The sequence below is a fragment of the Rhamphochromis longiceps genome, linkage group LG13 (genome assembly GCF_057381845.1).
Source record: "Rhamphochromis longiceps isolate RC_006_pf linkage group LG13, R_longiceps_female_GT1.1, whole genome shotgun sequence".
Classification (NCBI taxonomy): domain Eukaryota; kingdom Metazoa; phylum Chordata; class Actinopteri; order Cichliformes; family Cichlidae; genus Rhamphochromis; species Rhamphochromis longiceps.
The window spans coordinates 17,520,829-17,543,633 of NC_140569.1; the positions used below are offsets into that span (position 1 = coordinate 17,520,829).

General features: G+C 41.5%; 1 protein-coding gene across 1 annotated transcript; it reads right to left on the reverse strand.

The window, feature by feature from the left end:
* Positions 1–649: 649 nt before the first annotated feature.
* Positions 650–22,763, reverse strand: stox1 (storkhead box 1). The gene is made up of 4 exons (XM_085428084.1): positions 22,236–22,763; positions 5,901–6,053; positions 2,105–4,739; positions 650–1,550 (listed from the first exon to the last, which is right to left on the reverse strand). The coding sequence occupies exons 1-4, from the start codon at positions 22,564–22,566 to the stop codon at positions 1,397–1,399; spliced, it is 3,273 nt and encodes a 1,090-aa protein (XP_085284210.1). The 5' UTR covers positions 22,567–22,763; the 3' UTR covers positions 650–1,396.
* Positions 22,764–22,805: the final 42 nt, after the last annotated feature.

The following is a 22,805-nucleotide window of genomic DNA, read 5'->3' on the forward strand; positions in this document are numbered from 1 at the left end:
AGACAAGGTTGCGGTTGCATTTCCACAGTGTCTCCACATGGTGTCACTCTTTCTCCTTGAAACATCTTCAAGAACAGGGAGATTCCGGCTGTGAAGCAGGTCCTGGTCTTCAGTTTAACATCTGTTTAAATAGTAGTTTTATCCTTCCTGCAGCTGAACATTTTTAACTGAAACCTCACCTAAACTTGTTTGGCCTTCAAGGCTAGGAACAGCCCTTTTGAAGCTATACAAAGAAAGCTTTTGGGAATTTCCTGTGACCTCTGTAAAAACATCCACGTAATGTCTCCCACGCTCACCACTACACTGGTTTATATTCATTCTCAACTGCAGGGTGACCTAAGTCTGCTGAGGCAGACGTTCAAGGCTGAGGACTCATTGTCACGTAACCCTCAGAAACACTGAGGTTATGCAGACACATGGATATTTGCACTGGGGTGGCTGTGGTTCAAGAGCAAGAGTAGGTTATCCGCTGTTATGAAGATTGGTGGTTTGATCATCGGCTCCTCCAACCTGCAGGTTGAACCATCCTTAGACAAGATAGTGAACCCCCGAAATTTACTTGCTTCTTAAAACCCAACAACATATTTTTTAATTCATTTATTCACAAAAATAAAATACATTAGAATCTGTCTGTTTTAAGAAATATCTACCAGTTTAATAAAAGCAGAGCTGTTCAGTGCCGTTGCCTGACAGCAAGAAGATCCCAGGGTTTGAATCCCAGGGTATTTCTGTATGAAGTTTACATGCATGCCGTCGGTCTCTCCAGCTTCCTCCCACATTTGAGGGACAAGCATGTTAGGCTAATTAGTTGTTAATTGGCCGTATGTGTGAACGTGTGTGTGAATGCTTGTCTCTCCTTTTGTGTTAGTCCTGCCACAGACTGGCAACCAGCCCAGTTTCACCCAACTCCAGCTGCCCCATGATCCTGAGTTGGAAAGGCAGAAGAAACGAATGGATGAACTGGGGCCAGTTACACTGATAGCATAGCGTAAAATAATTCTTGCAGGCACTCATATTGTGTTGGTAAAATGTTTCATATGGAGACGTCCATTTCAAGACAATGTGGGTTTATATATACAGTTTTATTTGTAGTAATTTCTACATGATGAGAAAGAAAAAGGGCAACACTAGAGCTGTAGAGAAGGAAAACTGTACATTTAAATGACACAGTGCTGCTAATACACCATGCACCATGGCATATCACAAAGTTATTTACAAAAACACAAAATATATACTGTACACCTGTACACATGCCTCTTTAGCAATGGCTATCATTATGTGAAGATATGCATAAAACTGTGATATCGGATATATTACTAACAGTCGTATATAACTACGAGGTTTGAGGCCTCTTCCAGATGAGGCCTGTGAAGGTCCAACGTGAAGTTCAAGCCTGCTACACGTTCATGACAGGAGTCAGCTGCAGCAGTGAGCTCTGTGCTCGAATGGCACTGCTCTTCGAATGCAGTTTCTCCAGGTTCTGCAAAAAGCCTCTTCTCTTGAGGCCTTCAAGAATGACAGTGTTGCTAGACGCCAAGCTGACCCGGGTCCTGTGGAGGAAAAATACACCACTTCAGTAACGTATGTGACGTGGTCGTGCACTCCCTGCCTCTACCTACACACCAGGGTGCACGGCGAGTTCAATGGCAAAAAAAAAGAAAAAAAGAACTCCTTTCTTCCTCTTTGATTATAACATGAGTGTTTAAGTACCGCACAGCAATTATACATAATTATCATAAATGACTCCCTTCTGTTCAAATACTGGATGCTATAAGTGGCCACAAGGTGTTTGTTCAGCTTTATTGCAATTTACTTTATAAGAAAAAACATCAACTTGAGAGCATGGCCAACCGCAGACACGTAACCCAGAGGTTAACTAACCTCAGTATGGTGTTTATTCTGCCCAAAACCCCTCCAGAAATATGTGGAGGATGCAGTCTGATGTGGGCTCACAATAGGAAAGACATGAGTCAGAGGTGTGAAAAGTAGTCAAAACTCTGACCACAAGAGATCGTGCATCTGGGTTGGGATCAGTGGATTTGTTAAGATTCAGTATCACCTCATTATCTTATTTATAAAAAGCGATTTAAAGAGAGAGACTCACCTTGGAGAATCTATACCGCTGTCTCCTGTGATGCTCTGATTCTCTCCCGTTTCCACAGCTTCCCTAACGTCTGGCCCTCTAGCTCCATCGGGCATGCTCAGAGCAGCCCTGTGGGCCTGAGGTACATGCTTCTCTTCCTCCTCCTTCTTCTCCACCTCAGCTGCCCAGTGAGCAGACTCACCGTCACCTTCATCAGCCGACTTCCTCACAGTCTCTGTGTCCGATTCGATCTCGCTAGTCTGGCAGTAGTCAAAGATGCTACTGTCTCCAACTTCACATGCTTCTGAACAGTCCAAATCAAGGTCATCTTTGTGCTGTCTTTCTCCCTGGATCGCTGCATCCCATTTTGGGCTGGATTTGCTTTCGGTTCTTGGTGATCTGATCTTCTGGTGTTGACGATGGAGTCTCCAGCTGGTGTCTTCAGGTCTGGACGGGCTGAGGGTATCTTCCCTCTGGACTGCCAGAGAAATTTGATCTGCTGACCCCTGCATTAAGGTGATTTCTGGCTGGTGAAAGTTGGATTTAAAATGGCGACTGTGTGGTCCCTGATACTTCAGATTAGAGTCGCGGTTTTGGTAAACCAGCTGGTGACCCTGATAGTCCGCACCACCTGCTGTGTACTTACTTGCATCCTCTGTAACCTCATCGTCATTCAGGCACAATGAGCTGCAGGCATCATCATCCTCCTGATCGGCTGCTCTCTGATAGAGTCTGCAGTCGTCCTCTGTAAAGCCATCAGTGTCTGTTACCAAGGCAGTGCTGTTAGATGTCAGTTCCAGCCTTTCTCCCAGGCTCATGGCTCTTTGCTCTCTGTTATTGACAGTGACAGGTCTGATCTCTTGCAGGTTCTGGGTCTCTGTAGTTTCAGAGAGCTCATTAGGCCTCTGTGTGCTGTCTTTTTGTGGGTTGGAGAGTCTGAGGGAATGTTTCCGCTGTAAAGAGGGCTTGGGCCATGGCAGATTTGGATCATATGCATTGTTTATTATGGCAAGCTCATAGGGATGGGTGGAGAGAGAGGCATTAGCACTGGAATACTGCTGGATGTTAGGAACACTTCCAACTATATTTTGGCTGCGATCTGGCATACTGTCATATTCTGGGGCATCCTGAAAATGTTTGCTCTCTCTGTCCTCTCTCTGTCTGACCTTGTCATCTATGCGAAGCGTACTGCTCTGTGGGTAGACTGAGCTGTAGTTTAGTGGCAGCTCTCTGCTGGGCTTCGTGTCCGACTGGAAAAGAAGATCAGCACTAAAGTCCCTCTCAGGGTTGCAGTTGTATTGTTCTTCAGATGTAGTGAATTTCCCTTCATTCTCTCCATCTGCTGCCATCAGTCTGGCTCGGTGTGGGTCCCAAGATTTGGAGCGATGACTCGTTCGGTCCTTCCTCCCTGATCCCGAAGTCTTGTGCTCTTTCACCTCTCGTCTTCTGTGCTCTCTGGCAGCGGGAATTCTGTTCTCGGCTTCTTTCAGCGGATGTGCCTGGAAAGGGTTTTCAATGCGTTTCTTATAAAGAGACTTTCCCTCAGCAGTTCCACATTCTTCCACTTGAACTGGTTCATCAACAGCGATTTCCACTCTGAGCCGCGTAGGGATCAAATCCTCCCCCTCTGGATAATTGTCCGCACATATGGAAGCTTTGTTCTTAACCTTGTCCTTCTCCTTTTCCCTGTGCTTCTCTTTGGACGAGTGGCTCCTCCTCTTGCTGCGAGAGGCTTTCTGAGCAGATCTTTTGCCTGCTCCTGCCTTGGATGAGTGATGATGCCTCAGTTTTGAAGATGCCAATACCTCAGTAGACATTCCCTTGTCAACTCCCTTATCATCTTTATCAACACCCTTGTCCAGCACTTTTTCTATCCCTCTCTCCCTTCTCTCCTCCAGCTTCTTCATGAGGACGGTATGGCGTGTCAGATTGTCCACAGTTAGCTCAGGGTTGATGCGTTTGATGATTGCATGCTCCAGATCACGGGGTAAGTTGTTCAGGTCATCCTCGTCTCTTACAGGCCACTCTTCTGGAGGGAACTGGCCTGAAAAAGATGCATACTCCTTCTTCGGTTTCTCCTTTTTTCCTCCATTCCTCCGGAACAAACTGAGCCCAAACCTCCTCCCTGGTTTATCTTTTTCTTTGCGGCTGGTGGCGTTAGTAGTGGCTGTAGTCTTGCTGATCTCACTTGCCTGACAATCTGCTGCAGTGGAGGTGGACTGATGTTGCACGGTGGGTTTGTGATCTAAAGGTCGCGGCCACTTTAAGCTTTTCCCCGTGCATTCGCTTATGGACACGGACACGGAATGCTGATCTGGGACGGTGGAGGGAGGGACAGTTGCTGGAGCAGTCGTGGCATTAGTGGAGATTTGGAGGGGGCTAAAACAGCTGCAGGACTTGCAGTGGGCGACTGGGGGCGTTTGTGTGCTCTCGACGCAGATGTCGTTACTTAGCAGGTAAGTAACGGGAGGAGGTAAAGGAGCGTCATCTGCCGAAGAAGAAGTCCACCAGTTCTTCTCTCTGACCATGTTGTTGGTGATGAAATAAGTCTGTGGAGTGACGATGAAGTAGCCCTCGCCTGTGTGGTAAATCTTGCGTTCCTTGATCAGATTGCCTAAAGCGTTATAGAGGATGTCCTGAGTGGGGATGGTTATCCCTGAGACACAAAAAGGGAATGCAATTAAGGCCAAAAGAGATGAAATGCTTATAATTCCAAATCTCTAATGCATAACTGAAAACTATGAAGCTACAGCCAGCAGCCATTTAGCTTAGCCCAGAACAAATGCTGAAAACAGTTCTATGGCTTTCTTTGCTCTGGCCAAAGTACCTTGATGATCAATAGTGCATACCCGCAGATCTGTGCACTAATTGTGCATGTGAACGTTTCACGCATAAATCAGTGGTTTATTATTATTTTTTAATTCACAAATACAAATACATTTAGTAGTGCCACTGACCATGCGTACAAACAAATGAAGGCCTCGCTGTCCAAAAGCAGCATATGTCATAAAATGCTCGATAAAATGAAAAAATTAACTGCTTGTAAAGAAAAGAAAATACTGCTCCCATATTAGTATATGAGATTTATGAAACATGCGCACTGACCTATTTCGTTCTTGAGAAAAACTAAATAAAGTAATGCTGCAGCTGAAGTAACAGAGGTTCTTAATATAATTTCCCCTTAGACACTCACTGTGGCTCAAGGACTGGCACTTATATAGTGCCTTTCTACTCAGCTGGTAAAAAAATTAAGACGATAAGTGTTGACATCTAGCAATGATATAATCCCTTTAATGAAATACAAGATCATTTAATTATGAGATAAGAAAATACTGAAATATGATTAAAAGTTAAACCCTTGATTTTTCCATTTACTTAATAATTTTTTAATTTTTGTTTTCTTGAAATAGTATTTTTTTAAATTCTATTTTTTATTTAATTGGGATTCTGTGCATTTTGTAACACAGTGTTTTTGGAAAACTGCAACTAATGACCAAAAGGCAACATTATCATTATTATTATTATTGTTGTTATTATTATTGGTAGTAGTAGTATTGCTATTGAGTTTAAAGGTGTGTTTTAACATTTTCTAAGCATTTTCTAAAGTCTTCGTTATTTCTACACACGGTCAGAGGCACTTCTAATTTTTTCATAGAGTACAAACAAACTCCGCTACAAAAATACTGATAAATCGCTCATTTGTGCATGAAATTTTTATACGCACAGATTTGTGTGTGCACTGTTAGACAACGAGGTCCAATGTTCTTGCCTAACTATTCATTTCTCAAGTAAGCTGTGGCAGTATTTCATGGATTACCTGGATGAGCTTTGCTCATGTAGTTGACAAGTGAGTCTTGACTGACGGTGATCTGGGAAGAGTTCATGTCTGAGATGACTGAGCACAACACCTCAGCCAGGGGAATGAACTGGGACTGAGGAACAGGCGACATCTGCACTGGGGACAGGTCACCTGAAAAACACACACACACACCAGCAGATTACTGGGTGGAACAGGTGGGCCTGCTGCAGGAGATATAAACACACCTGGGACAGAGGGTCTCTCTCTGACTTGCGCTGCCAGTGAAAACAACTCAAAGTACTGAAGTTGACATTCCTGTCCCAACCACCTCCTAAATCATGACCAAGGTGGTCTATTTATGTGAGTTATATGAACCATGCCTGACTGCTTTTGGAATTCCATGGGTACTGGGACTGACCACAGAATTCCATTACTCCCACAGAAATGACCACAGCTCTGCCTGCTGGGCAGATCAGATATCCTGCCCCCATACCATAGAGACCTACACATCTAGGAGCTGCCCCTAGACAAACATGTTACTAAACCTGAGAGACACTATGAAAAGGGGTCTTGGAAACATTTGTCTCTGCAAAAATAGTATGAAATTGATTCTTTAAATGTGCACTTCATATCACAATATCCCAGCAATCTGCACAACTTTACAGACCTTCGTTTATCGTGCAAACAAACTGTGGGAGCCTATTAAAAAGCCACAAAGCTTTCAATCATAAAACCTGAAGCTAACCAGACATTTTAGGAAACTTTAGACCAACATGAACTTTCACACATGGAGAAGCAGGGATTAGAGGGTTGGGATCATATTGAGGGGACTCTTTAACAGCATATTTATAAGAGTGGACTGAATGAAGGGGAAATGAATGGAGACTGGTTACATGAAAGTTTCTCATTTGGTTAATGTATTACTGTGTTCAGAGACAAGAGGCAGTTACTAGTACCAGTGTCACGACACGCAATCTTCTTTTTCCTACAAAGTGAGGTAACATCATAGGGACAGACATTTGCAGCTCGATCTGGGTTCCAGGAAGGAAAGCAGCAAAATTTCTAGAAGATTTCTCCAAAGAGGGTGCAAAGGCCAGCCAAAACCAGAAGACATAGCATAATATCAGCAATGTTTACTTTTAGAGGGTGCTGAGTATTAATTACAGAGTAGAGTTCACATATATTAGGTTAACAGTAGTGGTGGGTGGATTTGATGTGGTAATGAGTACGAGGAGAATGTGGGTTTTGCTGCAGTGGATAACTTATGTCTTGCAAACTAACATAAAAGGGGGGAAAGAAATGATCTACAATGTTGACATGCTAACAACAATGTTATCCCAGCATACAGCTTACAACCAGCCAGCTGACCAAGGGTCTCAAACCCACTGCTGATGAATGATTAGACTTACAAAGTCATGGACAGAACCTTACCCATCGGAGTGGAAAACTGGTTTTAGTTAATCATCTACACCACACCAGAGAAAGGAGTGCAAAAGATGATAAACAGGAAAAAAGAAAATGCAATCCATCAAAAATGCTACTTGAGTCCTAACATGAAAACTTGAGTGTAAAGTTAACACACACAAACACACACACACAACTAATTAAATTCAGCTACGTGACCACTTGGAACTTTTGGAGACTGCTTGTGTTGACAACAGTGTTTTGTGTATAAATGTCACACTTGTATGACTGTGAGTGATTTCCTCATCAGCCCTGGGGCATTCATTCAATAGCACTGCCAAGCTCACCACGTGATGTAAGCTAAACATTTACAACCCTCACACTTGAACCACTTTTGTCTGAGGCAGGGAAAATATACAGCTAATCAAATATCTGCTATAGTAAAGAATGAGAACACGCATACGTATCACACACATGATGACAGATGCAGGCAAGTTTACAAAAAAAACTATTCTTTCAAGAGCAACGTGTCATTAGTCAAAATCACTTATTTTTCATCATCTCAGCGCTTGCATTACGACCACAGAATGTTTTGACAGATTTTATATGGGAAAAAATGACTTAATCAGTGTGTACAATCTACCACACGACCATAAATGTAATCCAGTGTTAAAATATGTGATATGAAATTACATATTGGTACAATTAAAACATTCTGGCTTCTTTGCATATATAAACATGAAAACTAAGGTTAAGATCGGGTTAAGACTTAAACTTTTTACAAAAAGGGAAAGAAGTTGGAAAAAGACCCTGCATAACAGCTTTTAGCCACACAAATGAATAATAAGTAGCCTAAAAGCACTGTTAACATAATATTTTAATCACTACAAATGGTCCTGCATTTCAGTTAATTAAAAAAAAATGGAAGGAATATGTGAACCTAAAAAAGTAACAAAACAATTATCAGCACATGGGGTTCACTTAATGCTCGTAAGGTTCACAGGCAGAGGTCTTTCTTTGCAAAACTGATCCTATGAGGGATTGTAAAAGAAAATAAAAGCTGCCTTCCCCCAGCTGAGACAAGACATTAAGCTGTCTAAACCTCAGAGCGGATATCTCAACAGTGGTCTCCCTGGCAGTAAATTAGTGCTGCTGACTTAGCTCCTCATTGTCGTTAACTTCCTATAGGAATGTCTGGCAGGCTGTCTGCATAGAAACCACATACAAACACAGTCAACAGTGAAAATGTCAGCAAGGTTAGAGTGGGAGGCAAATAATTAACATCCTAATCAGAGGGAATCAACAAACTAATCTTCTCTTTGCACAGAGGTAATTTCAGTGGATTGATTGTTATCCTCTTCGATCGTGTCCTGGTTTAATGCATGATATCCTGTAGGACCCATGCTATTACGATTTGTTCTTCTAAAGAGGCTAAATGCAAATATATTCATGCAATAGGTTTGTTACATGCAATGAATTCCAACTACATTGAAATGCTGGTGCAAGACATGACAAAAAACACCTGTAGGAGTTCAGATGTGGGAAATATTGCTGTAATGGAAGGATGGGGCCGGCTGAGGATCCGTGTTTATTGAGTCTAACATTAGCAGGCGTGACTGTCGAAAAGGTTCAGCGTTGTAACCGCCTCCTCTCCAGGGGGAGCAGATCTCTGTGTTGCTGTAATCCAAGACCGGGCCACCGACATTAAACCCTTTGTCATACACAGCATGAATACCCGGCTGGGCACCATGGCAACCGAACCCTGTGTCATAAGGGCGAGACAGGGAAAATAGCAGCTTGAGAATCAAAACGGGGACGAGCATTGTGTTAATGCCAGTTAACAGAAGGAGTAGCAGGTCGATATAACCTTGTAAAAGGGTTATCTGCTCTCAGCTTGTATAAAATGTGGAATATTGGTTTGTGCAGCTCTCTGCAACCTTCAAGTTTAAAAACATTTTTTTTGGGGAATGAATTAAATTGAGCTAATCTGAGCTAATTCTTTTTCTGTGAAAATGAAAGTTTTCAAATACCTGCAGAGATGCCTGTGAAAAACACCCTCACTGTTTTCATATACATTAAAAGGGTAAGTAGCAGCCAGGTGCTACTAATCAAATGCACGTGATTTATGGATGGAGCACCTATACGAATGCCCTCAAAGTTTGCTAATCTGCAGCATTCAGGTGTGTGTTTGTGAAGTTTGCCAGCCTCTTCTTTCTAAAAATTAACATGGCAGCATGACTTAGGCTTGTAAAGTTGCATCTGAACAAACCACAAGACTTTAGACAGACATTTAAACAGATTAGACCAAAGTGGAGATGTTTGGCCATAATGAACTAGATCACATCTGGTGAAAATCCAAACACAGCATATCAACACAAACACGTAATACCAGTTGTCATGTGCGGAGGTGGCGGTGTGATTATTTGGGTTTGTTTTGCAGCCACAGGACCTGAGAATCTGATGTAACATAAACTCCTGTGGATATCAAAGTAATGTCTGACAGCTCAAGCTGACCTGGCAGAAACTGGGGAGCAGTTGAGCTGTTGATTGTTTAGTAGGACAATGATCCCAAGCACAGCAGGAAATCAACAACAACAACAAAACAAAGAATCACAATGGTCCCGTCAAAGTCCAGTTAAACTCTGGAGCTCAACTTGATTGACACCTTAAGAGAGCTTTGCATAAACAAATGCCTGCAAACATTAATGAATTGAAAGAAGAGTATGCTAAAATTCGTCCATAAAAATGTAAGCCTGATAAAGTCGTACAGAAAAAAATGTGTATTTATTCGAATGTTTACAGTCCTGAGAAAGCTCTTTTTTCACACGATTGTTCATGCAGATACACAATAAATATGCAGAAAGAAAAACAGTTTAAGCAATGTTATAGTTATCCTTTCCATCTTGTTCCTACAGGAATAGGAGCATGAGTTTCTTTCTCAGGGGTGCAATGCTTAAATCACATGCTGGTTTGTATTAAAATAACTTGAAATTAAAAGATCATTGTGATTTTATATAACGAGCCTGATTTTTGTTTCATGAACAGCATTACCCCAAATATTAAAATAAAGCGACAAAGTCCACACTATGATTTCTGCCCCTTGCAGACCTAAAAAACATTCTTCCAGTGTCATAAGTTTTCCATGTGAGAATAAACTGCTGCCTGGGGAACAAAATGAAAAATATCTAAAGCCGACTGTTCATATTGCAGCAATGACTGACAGAGACCTTCTCTCCTCGATCCCCACTGAGATACTTTTGGCTGCTGACACTAATCAATACCACATGTATTCACATGGCTCACATGGTGTTAGCAGACCTTAGAGCCTCTTGAGTCTCATTTCATACGTGATTGCATTACCTTAAGTCTCTTGGAGTAAAATACTGCACCACACCGTAAAGCACATGCTGCAGACCTGCCATAAATTGCACCACTGTCAAACTATCTCTAAATGATCTTTACTCAATGCAGAGAAGGCAAAAATCTTCTGTTTATGGACTTCTCAGTGGACGTGCCATAAATTAATAGCAATATTCAAAGACTAGAAGCACCTAACTTTATGAAACTCACTAATATGATCAAACATGTTGGTTTCTGCACAATGCAGAAAGAAAACATCACAAGTATGCACAGACAATAGAGCCCATACATTTTCAGAAACACAGAGCAAAAATTAAAACGATTAATTAAAAAAAAAAGTCTCACAACAGCTTGTATATCATTTAACATTTCAACCGTTTAGCTGACATTTTAATATTTAATGATATTTTGCCAAGAAGTGAAACTCTAGCAAAGTCTTCCGTTCCTGATCATCACCAGCCCTCGATAACAAAAAACATGTGATGTACTGGCTTTAAGTTATGCCTTGGAACAGTACAAGATTCCTGTAAATATAAACAGACTGCGCATTAATGTGAAATATTGGTTATTATCCTGTATGCCCATTAGTCACACTGTTGTAGTGATGGAAATGTTTATTGGACTACCAATAAATATATGAAATATCTTAAAAATATTTGTATGGATTGCCATGACATTTGAGGCTAAAAGTGCATGAGAATTTTTCTCTAGTGTCATCATTTAGCAAATGTCTGAATAACAACCGGATGGTTTGTTACACAATGTCACAGCAACAATTTTTTAACTAAAACTTTAGCTTGTCCATGTCTTTATTTGCCCAAATACCCGAAAACTAACCGCAGTCCAATCACCCTCAGGTATTTTTATGTTTTCTGCTAATGTGTAGTTGTTAGCATGTAAGTTAAACTAGCTAACAGCTAGCTAACATTAACACGTTAGCTTTGTTTTCTACTGTACTACTTCTACTGATAATATTTAGCTCTGCCTCACAGAGCTGGCTCATAGGGTCTTTGTTTAACCTCAAACACAAAAATAAAATAAGACAACCTGAAATTCACTAAAACTGTAAACCCTTGAATGGCCACTTAAAGCTGTATTCAGAGCCTAGCATGTCAATTATTTTCACTGAAATTAAATGTGTTTACAACCTTGTAAAAGAAATATATTTGACCTTTAATTGAAACAATAAAATTAGTCTGAATTTCATTGCCACTTAAATAGTAAATAAACTGTTATCTGTTTCTGCGCAATGCTATCATATGCCATACAGTTATAGCTTGCTAATTGAATTTTCTGTTTCAATTAGTTGCCACATCTATTTAACAATCACAAACAGCTGGCCAGTACATTGCAATCAATTTGAGTTAGTGCAGATGAGTGCTACTCATCTGCAAAGCATCTCTTCCCATTAGAGGACTGGACTTAACTGTCTGTACTCTGGTTATATTCCTACGTGAAAGCAAGGTTACTGAGCACGTTTGTGGAGGAATTTGTGAATTTCTCCATCAGAGATTCTGGTTGGACTTTGATTGTATGTAATGAATGTGAATTTCTTTGAATGTAGATGGAACAGAAGACAACAGATTTGTGATTTTAGCGATTTATCAAAGTCAATCACTCTGTCATGACACAACAGAGCATGTGTAATTACCAGGTTGACTCAACTGCAAACTGATAACAGACCAACTCAGTCCTATCGCTATCACAAAGTCACTTTGAAGATGGCAACTGAGTACGAGAGGTCACACACCTGATTCCTATCCCCTGTGGATGCAACCATTTCGAAGGCAACAAGACTGTAAATGTGTGCAGTGAACTTGCAATCATTTTGGTTGCACCGCAACTACCGTTTTCCTATAACCAGGCTCGAAAGCATTAGCTCTTAACTTAGCACTCCAACCTCTTAATTAAATATGGTAACTTTTGGCTCAAAAATCAAGATTTCAAAAGCCAAAAATGTCAAATTGACCAATTCACACCAATGAGTTACATAACAGTTACTACATGAATCTTTTATATACAGCCTTTAATGAATGACCCCATAGTTTGGATCATTGAAGGCTGCTCAGTGTGCATGAGTCCCTTGCTTCCTGAATGTTTTCTGTCCTTGAGCCGAGAAGCACCTGATTCAGAGCTGTGTTGTATGCAATCTACTATTGACCTTTCATCTTTGCACTGCTGCAGGTAAAATTTAACTCAAATTTTAGGTATGATTTAGACAGTCCCTCATTCAGTAGCCCTCTAGGAACACAAACTACTCAAAGACGCCCACCGTCTTATCTCATCCTGCTATCGTCTAATCTTGTAGGCTCCAGGAGGCAAACAGGATAATCTTCTCTCTCCCTCATTAAAGACACACAGCATGGCATTCAGCGAGATCTCAAAGCCTGCCCCAACAGACTAAAGTCATTCCTTATCTCTTCCTCACTAAGTCAGTTTAACTATGTGCTACAGTAAATCTGCTAACTGTACATGCAAGATTCAGTCAACCTTGGTGACACAATGTCAAACATTTTGTCAGATTTCTAATTTATGTGCTAAATTCCCACCCGTCCCTTTGTCCTTGGTATTTTGGACAAGCAGGGCTCCGTGACCCCGCCCTTGCCTTCCTTCCTATACATGTGTGTGTGCTGCACTTTTTAAAAGTGCTTTATGAGTTTGTGTCTTTAACTCACATAAGAACACAGACGTGGGCGTTGCAGTTAAATGGCCCAATAAACTGAGTGAAAAGATCCCTTCAGAAAGCAATCACAGAGCAAATATCCCAGCAATGAAACCTCTCCCAGTGTGGCGACACTGCGCTTTCACCCCAAAAGCCTAGCATTAAGCAAAAACGTCAATGAAATAAATATCTATTATAGAATTTGCCGTAAAATTACCATCCATGAGCTTCCTGTGTCTAACACATCAAGCTATAAATGCTGAGCCACTGGGCATTTTACAGCTTTATTGATTGATTCCTCCCAATAAAACCTGCATTTTAGCCCAAACATTTAGCTGCATTAGGTAAATATTTAATCTGACCTATTCATGGTTCAGAATCAGAGAGTGCAGTGCAAGAGAGGAATCAAGGTGGGAGAAAAAAGGTCAAATATGGACTGTGTTTGCTTGTTTTCTTTGGGAGGGGGGGTTGGTACATTAAAATGGCAATTTAGCCCCTTCATTGGCATACAAGCACTGCAACATCTTAAAATAAACAGCTGAATAAAAGCTGATAAAAGTCAAAACATCTCGACTAAAGAAAATTCATGAGCTAAAACCATGAGCAACGAAGAAAAACCCAGGCTGGGTTTGTGTTGTCCCACATCACCATAGAAACCTTTACTGTGGCAGCGACCTGCCACGTCCAATACGAAAACAAAGAAAAAGAAGAAACAGCAGCAAAAGTGTCGTTTCTGTAACAGCCACAGTCTCGAGACAAAGTTTGCCAAAGCGGGCCTTTGATATTTAATGTATGTTGGCAAGTAAGCACAAAGAGCCTGTGACTAAGCTTCTCAAACTGTCATTCACCGAGCTCAAAAGATCTAGTGGTTTATAGTGGGTCACCGCAAATCTTGCTTGCAAATCCCTGCAGCTGTAATGGCATAAAATAATGCTTTTACCGTCTGATTCACAAGAAGAACAATTGGAAAAGCAATCCTGCTCATAAAAGTGACCTGGCACTAAGCTAGTGAGCAGGAACCCCGTCATCACGTCCTGGTGAAATAGGAAACACACCTGACCAGGTGTTTAACAGCAGACCTCAGGTAAACAGGGCTGTATTTTATACCAAAAACATCTTAAGTGTAGCATGATTTCAATTTATGCCAATGCCATCAGACAGAGTTAAAGCACAGCTTTACCGACAATTTATTTTCTCAATCTTTCACTTCATACCTCTTCAGACTAAGTGGACCACACCGCCACGTTTCTGGTTCTCATCTGCTTTGATGAACTTGAACATTACCTCCAAGTCTGCCGGATCCATTTCTGTGCCACAGTACCTTTCCTTTGTTCTTTAATGTATAAAAACTAGTCCTCTGCAGTGTCTCTGGCCAAATTGGTCCCATTACCCTGAGAAACTATTCATCTCGGCTTTGTTCCAGCCCACATCTGAAGTGTTCAAGGCAAAACTATTATATTTCCTCTTTACAGAAAATGCACAGTTAAAGATGCATACCAGAGATTATTGTTGCACTTTCAGGGGGACTTTTTTCCATTTCAAAAGAAGGGTTACAATTATTTATACATAAGCTAACATACTCGCTGGTGCAAATGACACCACCAGAGTTGAAGAACTAGAGCAGAGCCATTTTACTTAAAAAGAAAAATACCTATACTGCATCTTGTTGCAAATTTTATTGGGTGAATGCTGAAGGCATTCAACCTATTGAGTTTGTTTCTTTATTCTTTGCTGCTTAACTATGGCCACAGTTTTGGTGCTATTTTCACCACTCAAGTCTTAAACTGCTCTGCTATTTCTGCTTATGCCAGCTATATCCTTTGGTGCTCATAACATTTATACTTTTTAAAATATTATGCTTTTTAACATTTCAACTGGTCATATCTCCTAAACCGTGGACTCCAGACACATGAGTCTTGTGCCAATATATCTTCAGACACTCCTGATGCTCATGGTGAAAGAAATTTTTTTTTAAGTTTACCATTTTCCCATTAATTATGTTTGTTTCAGAAATCTGTCCTTCTCTCAGATTTCAAACCCTGGAATTGAAGCCGTTTTTTCTCTCGTCATGTCTCTCTCTGGGAAGACTGCCCGTTTGCCTCACTGAGATGAGCAAGGTTCGAATCCTACCTATGGCTGTTACTGCATGTCTTCGCCGCTCGTGCTGCCTTTGCTTTCTTGACACTCTTTAGTGTACCCTTCCAAATAAAGCCATCTTCAGCAGACAGTTTTCTTTTTTCAGCAGATAATTACGCTTTTTCAGCTGTTTTCAGCACATATTTCCGCTACATGGCATTCACCCGGCATTTTTGCAGTTAATGCAACTTTTTCTAGTTTTTTATTTATGATCTATTTTTTGGCATGAAAGCCTTAAAGGCTTTAACTTCTTTATATTAAAAGATTAGCATCAAGTACCCAACTGATTCTCTTGGTGCTCCTGGTATTCAGTATGAACCTGTTAAGCCTGATGGTTATTAGGTTACCCATAAGGACTAGCACAAAACAATACTACTGAAAAAAATCATTGGGTCTGAAAAGCTTCTGCTGTTAAAGAAAATGTAAAACACTTGACTGAATACGCCTTTGTGCAAAAAGGAAGAAAAAAATATTGCATCGCTTTGTAATTTAATTCTGAGACTGATAAAAAAGATAAATATATGCATATATTTCAATGAAAGAGCTTATTTCTTCAAGATAAGACAAAAAGTCACGGTTTAGCCAGATGTTTGGCCTCAAAGTAAATGCACTCAGTGAGGAATGCATAAGGATACGTTTAAATAATACCTCGTGTTTAACCCTAAAGTAGTAATGTAACTAAGAGGCAGTTCAATTTCCAAAATTTTATAACATCATTTAACATTTTTTGTTCAGCATTCGAGGGCATGCATCCAGAAAGGAAATCCTATCCTCTTTGTGTATCAGTCTGGCTTCGGATCAAGACAAACATAGCACCAGCTCAGCCATTACCTTATGTTGGACCTCTGCTGGAAAAAATCAAAGACACTGCTGTGATGTTTCCGGATACTTAACTAGCAACTGATTCAGTCACTGATTCACAGATGTTTTCAAGACTTTCAGACTGTGATCCAGCTGTGTGGGGATGGTTTCGCAACTATTTTGAATACAACTATCACTGTGAAAAGAAGTGTCCCACATGAGGTCTTTTGTGTGTTTAACAAACGGTGTACCCCAAGGTTCTTTCTTAGGATTCCTCTATATTCAGCATTTACTCTTAATGGCCCATTTTAAAGACCTGTACAGTATATTGCTTTGCATTTTTCTGACACTTTGCCAAGCTTGGAGCTCAGACAAAGACAGGAGGCCCTAAATCTCCAGCTTGTCTTCCTGAAAGATCTGGGTATTTTCACTCCTACTCCATACATGTGACATTTCCCCACTGACACCCCACCACAAAAACATATACACCCAGCATCGAGGAATATTTTCAGCAGATCCACACATTAATCATGAGTGATAGTAGTCATTGGTTGCAGATGAAACCCATTTCCTCTCCTTTAAACTGAGCTGAAGGTGCAGCAGATTCCAGTGTTTATTATCCCAGCGTTTGGAGCACAGCTCCCATCCGCTATCCACCATGTGATCCATCACTCCACAATGCCCTTAAAATCATCAGCTCTGTCGTAGTTTCTTGGAAGTATCTTCCACTCTTGAAATTCAATAACACAGCACCTTGCTATTACTGAACCAATGTTAGCATACCTTTGCATGTATTACTGCTACATGAAGCAAAGACAACATCCTGTCAGGAAACTGAACATTAATAGTGATGCAGAGTTTAATGCAATGTAGTCTGACCGGAGACTGAATAAAGATAACTCCACCAAGGGAAACCTAAGCTGTTACTGACAGGGTGCATAAGCTCAGGGATGAAGAGGAAACTCCTTAACTGTTATTGTTGGCATTGGTCCACTCAGCCGCTGCGGGTGAGCCCAGTGTTTGGGTCGATGCAGAGGCCGACATGCCTGATTCGCACCGGGGTTAGCTTCCTGCTTAATGGGAAAGGATGTGGCAAACAAATGATGTGGCAGGACTGCATGCACATGCAGAGTCCTTCATACACACACACGGAGGGTCACATCTGAGAATACAGGTCAAGGTTTTTGAATTATTTGCTAAGCTATTTTTGCAGCCACAGGAACTAAAAAAAATGTTGTAGATAAATGTAGAAAAATATCTCGCCAAAAGCAAAATCAGTAAAAGTGATTGTAAAAGGCTGCATCCTAATCATCTTACACTAATAATGCAATTTGAAAAGCAATTTGAAACTTAAATAATATGCACAAAAATCACAGAGACTCCTTTCAAGTTACAATTTAATTAATTTCCCTTTAAACTGGTTATTTATAGATATGAACGAGGCAAGAAGGCACTTCAAACATGCAAATACTACCTAAACCGTTGCCCTATTTTGCAATTTTAGGGAAAAAGATTCAGTTTAACACTAGAATTTAATGGAATTTTCCTTTCTTAACACTCCAATTCAGCACTTGTTACAGATCCTGCAAACTGCATCTACAACATGCCTCATCTCTCATCTTGGCAGTGCAATGAGATGTTTTCTGACCAACAAAGCAACATTTATGGCAGATGTTAAAACATTCACACAGCTGATTGGTATACAAATAGTTTTAAATTCATACCTTAGGACCTCTTTGAAACCACGGCCACTGTCATAAAACTGAGTGTGAAAAACAAAGATAAATGTGATTATTCGTTATAAGCTGATCAAATTTCAATAGGTGGTCAAAAGGAAGTTTGCTTTAGCCAACACTAATGGTTAACTTATGGCAATGATTGACACTGTTGCAGGAAAGGATAAAAAACTAAATAGCTGGATAGAAGTAATAATGATCACCTGACACTGAAATAGCAAGCTTAAAGTAATAGTTTTAATTTAAAAAAAAAAAAGAATAAACTTAAATAAGAGGTTGAAATTGTTATCTAAAAGTAGACCGTTATAGTATATATATATAGTGAATGAATAGCAATAATGTTACCAGTAATATTGATCAATGCAGGCCTGACATGTCCATTCACAAGTGCACATTTGTAACCCGGTGGGTAAAATACTGAGACGTAAGCAGAAACGCAGTGAGCAAAGAACACCTGGATACTGTTTAAATGTATGTTTCTTTCTATAAAACCCTCTGAAACTAAATAACCCCGAGGTACCTTGTTAGCAAGAAGGCTGTAACCTTTGACCTGTGCTGCTTAGTTAGGACAGGGTGGGCCATTTAGGGGCGGGCAAGGGGGTGTCATGGTTAATAAGCTAACATCTGGAAGAGTTATGACTATTAGCGGAGCGCTTTGAGACTCTGACAAAATACCCCCATGAAAGGAGAAACCCCTGGTGTGAAAATACAACACTTTCAAGTGAAAAGTAAAGGGCAGAAATGAGACTTGCATAGCTGCAAGCTCAGGAAATGATCTCAAGAGTAAATGAAGCATTTCAGGAATGCATCACCACCTCATGGTATGGCAAGTTAAATGAAACATACCATTTAAAAAAAGAAACTTGGCTTAAAAAGAGCAGCTTAGTCATGCCTTACAGTGCTCAAAGAATGACACAGATGTGCTGAAAAGTAGCGATTTCACCGACAGAGGTGAGAAGACTTGTTTACGCCTGCGTTCAAAGGAAAGAAGGTTTGCAGAGACTGACAGTAGAAAGGATACAGAACACCTCATTACACCGGTGGCTTACTCCATATAAATGTTTAAGCCTGTGTCTCCATGCTCATCCTGCTGCGGGGGACAATAGTGGCACACTAAATAATGCAGAACCAGCTAAAAGTCATTACCGAGCCTCTGGTTTCAAAGGGACAGCTGGAGTGGTTTACCGCTGAGAATTAAAGAATTAAATTTAAACAAAGCCAACAACGTGCTTTGAGCATTTTAATGAGCAATAAGAAGCTACAATTGGATTAAATTAAGAGTTGTACTTTTTGGGGGAGTAAAAAAAACTTTTTTACCCTCTTACTGAGAATTTCATGACACTGACTTCCTTTTAATTACGGAGAAAGAGTAAGGAGAAGCAAGCCTGCTCATCCTGAAGTTTGAAAAGATTCTTAAAAGTACCCACAAACTGATGTGCTTGTTTGTTTCATGTGGACTGTTTTAGGCTTTGTCTTTATGCAAGTCTAGATAAACCACTCTAGCTCCACAGTCAAGGTATAGAGCTAATTATCGAATGCTTTGCTCAAGCACGTTTAACCCACAACAGGCATTTTCTGTTAAGGCAACTCACTGATTGAAAATAAACCGTCCCTTTAACAAAAAACAAGCTGTTAAGGTGGTGTAAAAAATCTCCAGATCCCACAGTCTTGTTTTTTTCCCTCTTGATTACAACTCCATTTTGATGCAGTTCCAGATCACCCTTTACTGGAATAGTCTTTAAAAACTACAGCTGTGGTGCTTTATCCAGCTCCACATATTAAGCATCATAATACCTGCAGCCATTTCAATAGATGTTATCCACACAAATTGTAGTAAATATAGCACATGTCATAAATGGGTGATAATTGAGGTACTGTAACTGCGCTGCATTTCCAGTAAACTAAATGCTCACACTAGTCATAAGTGAGCTGGTTTTACAGTATAAATAAGTGTGCGTGTTAGTCCCCATAGGGAAATAGTTCCTCTGCATTTAACCCATTCACCCAGTGAAGCAGTGGGCAGCCACCAGTGCAGCGCCCGGGGAGCAGTGTGTAGGGACGGTACCTTGCTCAGGGGTACCTCAGGGTAACCGTTCAGTGGAGTCGAACCCCCGACCTTCCGATCATGGGGCCACCACTCTACCTACTGAGCTATCCCCACCTCTAACCCCACAGTGCTATTATCCTGCAGAAGGACACTGGATGAAGAATGAGAGAATGCCCTGCAGACAAGAGTTAGTTTAATCAGAGATCCTCAGTTCCACTGGGTCCATTGCCCACGTTAATAACACTCCATACCAACTTCTCACACTGATTGTTTACCTCAGTGGGAGTGGGTGAGTGTGTGATGGGACCACAAGCCAATCTCTCTACACTGAGACTATCAGCACAGATAACCAGGCAGGACCATCTATGTCACCTGCGTCTCTCTTTCTTTGTCTCTTTTTAGACAATCTTAACTAACTTTGCCTACATCTGGTTAGCTTCAGCTGAGCATCTCTTAAATTAGGCGTTCCTTACACACAAAAAACTTCCACACTGCAGTAAAGTCTGAACCTTCCTCTGACCTGAGAAAGGAAATAGGGCTATTTGAAATTCACTGTAGCCCATAACTTATAACATTTTGTGTTTTCGAGCTGACATATTTATATCAGGACAATGTCAAGGCCTTAAGTCCATGCCTGATATCAATCTAGGAGTCTGACTTCCACAGTCCCACACTGGCCATGAAACGGAGGGACATTAATCCTGGGTAACAGAAAAGCGGCTGCGGTCGGCAGGCAGTTGCTCAGTGATTCACTGCTGACCAGCTCTCAGCGAGAAGACTGTAAACCAGGCTCTGACAACCTGCCAGAGCTTATTTCCATACAAATTTCTGCAGTGTGAGGAGAAGGATTTGTTAAGGATGAGAAGGAGGTGGTATTTCCACACGCAGACGTGTTTGCATCTGCTGTGGAGAACACATTCGAACACGAGCTCACGCATGAACGTGCACACCTTTTGGACCGTGCATAACAATAGGTGCAACATCACCTTTGGCCCATGTGGTGTTTGTTTGTCAGGGCCAGGAGGGGTTGCTCAGTGGGATGGCATGTCAGCCTCCACCCTCTCCCTCTCTCAGTCAGTCCACGCCCTCCCAGGGTCTCCCTCTGTGTGGTCTCTTCCTCCCCTTCACATTCCTTCATTTGCTTGTCTGTGAACTGCTCAGTCTCGCAGAGCTGACGCAAAGTCAGCAGGTAAGACAGCAGAAGGCACACATCCAGACAAAAGGCACTACTCTGGAGACAGACCGGGAAACGTCAGTACCGCAAGCAGCCGGGAAGCTGTTGGAAGGCAGCTGCAACACTGGGACACTGCCCGAACAGCCAAGATTTGGAAAAACACCTTCTACACCCTTTGGAGATTTTAACTTTCATGTCATAATTGTGTAATTTTAAAAGTGGTCAAGTATTAGTCCCCACACATTTATTTGTAAAAACCTACAGATTAAAGTAAGGGGGGGGAAAAGGACGTATCAGTTAAGAATAAGGTCATTAGCTCTAAAATCCACACAAGGTTGTCGTTTTCTCCAGGGGTCAGTGCTGTCAGACATTTACAGCCTGTGAGATCATGCTATAGGAGGCTGCATAAAGGTTTCTGCCCCATTTCCATTGTTTCTGTGTCGCTATATGCTGCTTTAAAGCACAGCCAGAGAAGAGGGGGGCAATTAGGAGCAATTACAGGGAGGTTTGTTAACAAGCTGGGGTAAACATATGACTGTGTCAGTAACAGACGGATTTGGGATGCAGTTCTCCCAAACACACCAGACATTTGAGGGGTTTGATGGGTGGGGTGGGGGTCTAGTTAGAAACATAGTCTTCCAAGCAAACTGAACAGATCAAAGTGATGAAGCAGGCAACACGTTGTCTCTTTAGAGATCCTACCTACAATAATAAACCTAAAATAATGTAAACTCCACTTTTACTGCTACAACTTCTACAACTTGTGGAGTTCCACTGCGCCAGCTCTGTGTCAGTCACACTTTACAGCTTTCACACATCTGTCTCAGGGTGGTAAACGTGTTGTTGGTGGTGTGATTACAATAAAGAGCCCCTTTAAAGAAAAAACACCTTGTGCCATTACATGAATAGAAGCTGTTCACTGCGCTGAATGAGTCCTATCACCTTATTTGCATTGCAAACGGGACAGTGGCGTATACACACGTTCTGCTGCTTCTTCTTTCAAGTGTGTTTTGTGGACATTTCGCTCACATACCGACAGCTTTAATGATAAATCCCTTCGGTGACCTCAAAGCCCTGCGCATCCACGCTTCCCTCAGCACCTCCAAGTTGCTGGCGTTGCCTTGAATGAAAAGCACGAAGTTTTCCATCCATCCCTGAAAGTACACCTCAGCTATAGCCTTGACCAGTCTCTTATTCCAGAAACTTCGCGAGTTTTGCGCTTTAAAGTCATCGAAAATCTCCTGACCGTTCGCACCGGTGCCGCCGAGTTTCCCTCCGCCGGCGCGCACACTCTCCTCGTCCGTGCCGAAAACTACAGCCAGCGAAGCTGCTGAGAGCTGAACAAGTCGCTGCTGGTGAGACATTTTAAAGCCTTTTTATGGGCTCCGGAGACTCTCGAAATCAAAACGCACGCGTTAAAAGGAAGTTCTCTCATCCAAAAGTCCAAATAAACACCGATTTTTGCCTCGCATTCCTCCCGTTGCGCGTCTGAATCCTGCAATGTGTGAACCGGAGGCGCAGAGGACGTCCGACTGGTTTCTCTCGGCTATGGTGACGGTGGCAGAAGGAGGACTCACCAGCCTGCCTCCGCCGCTGCTGGGAC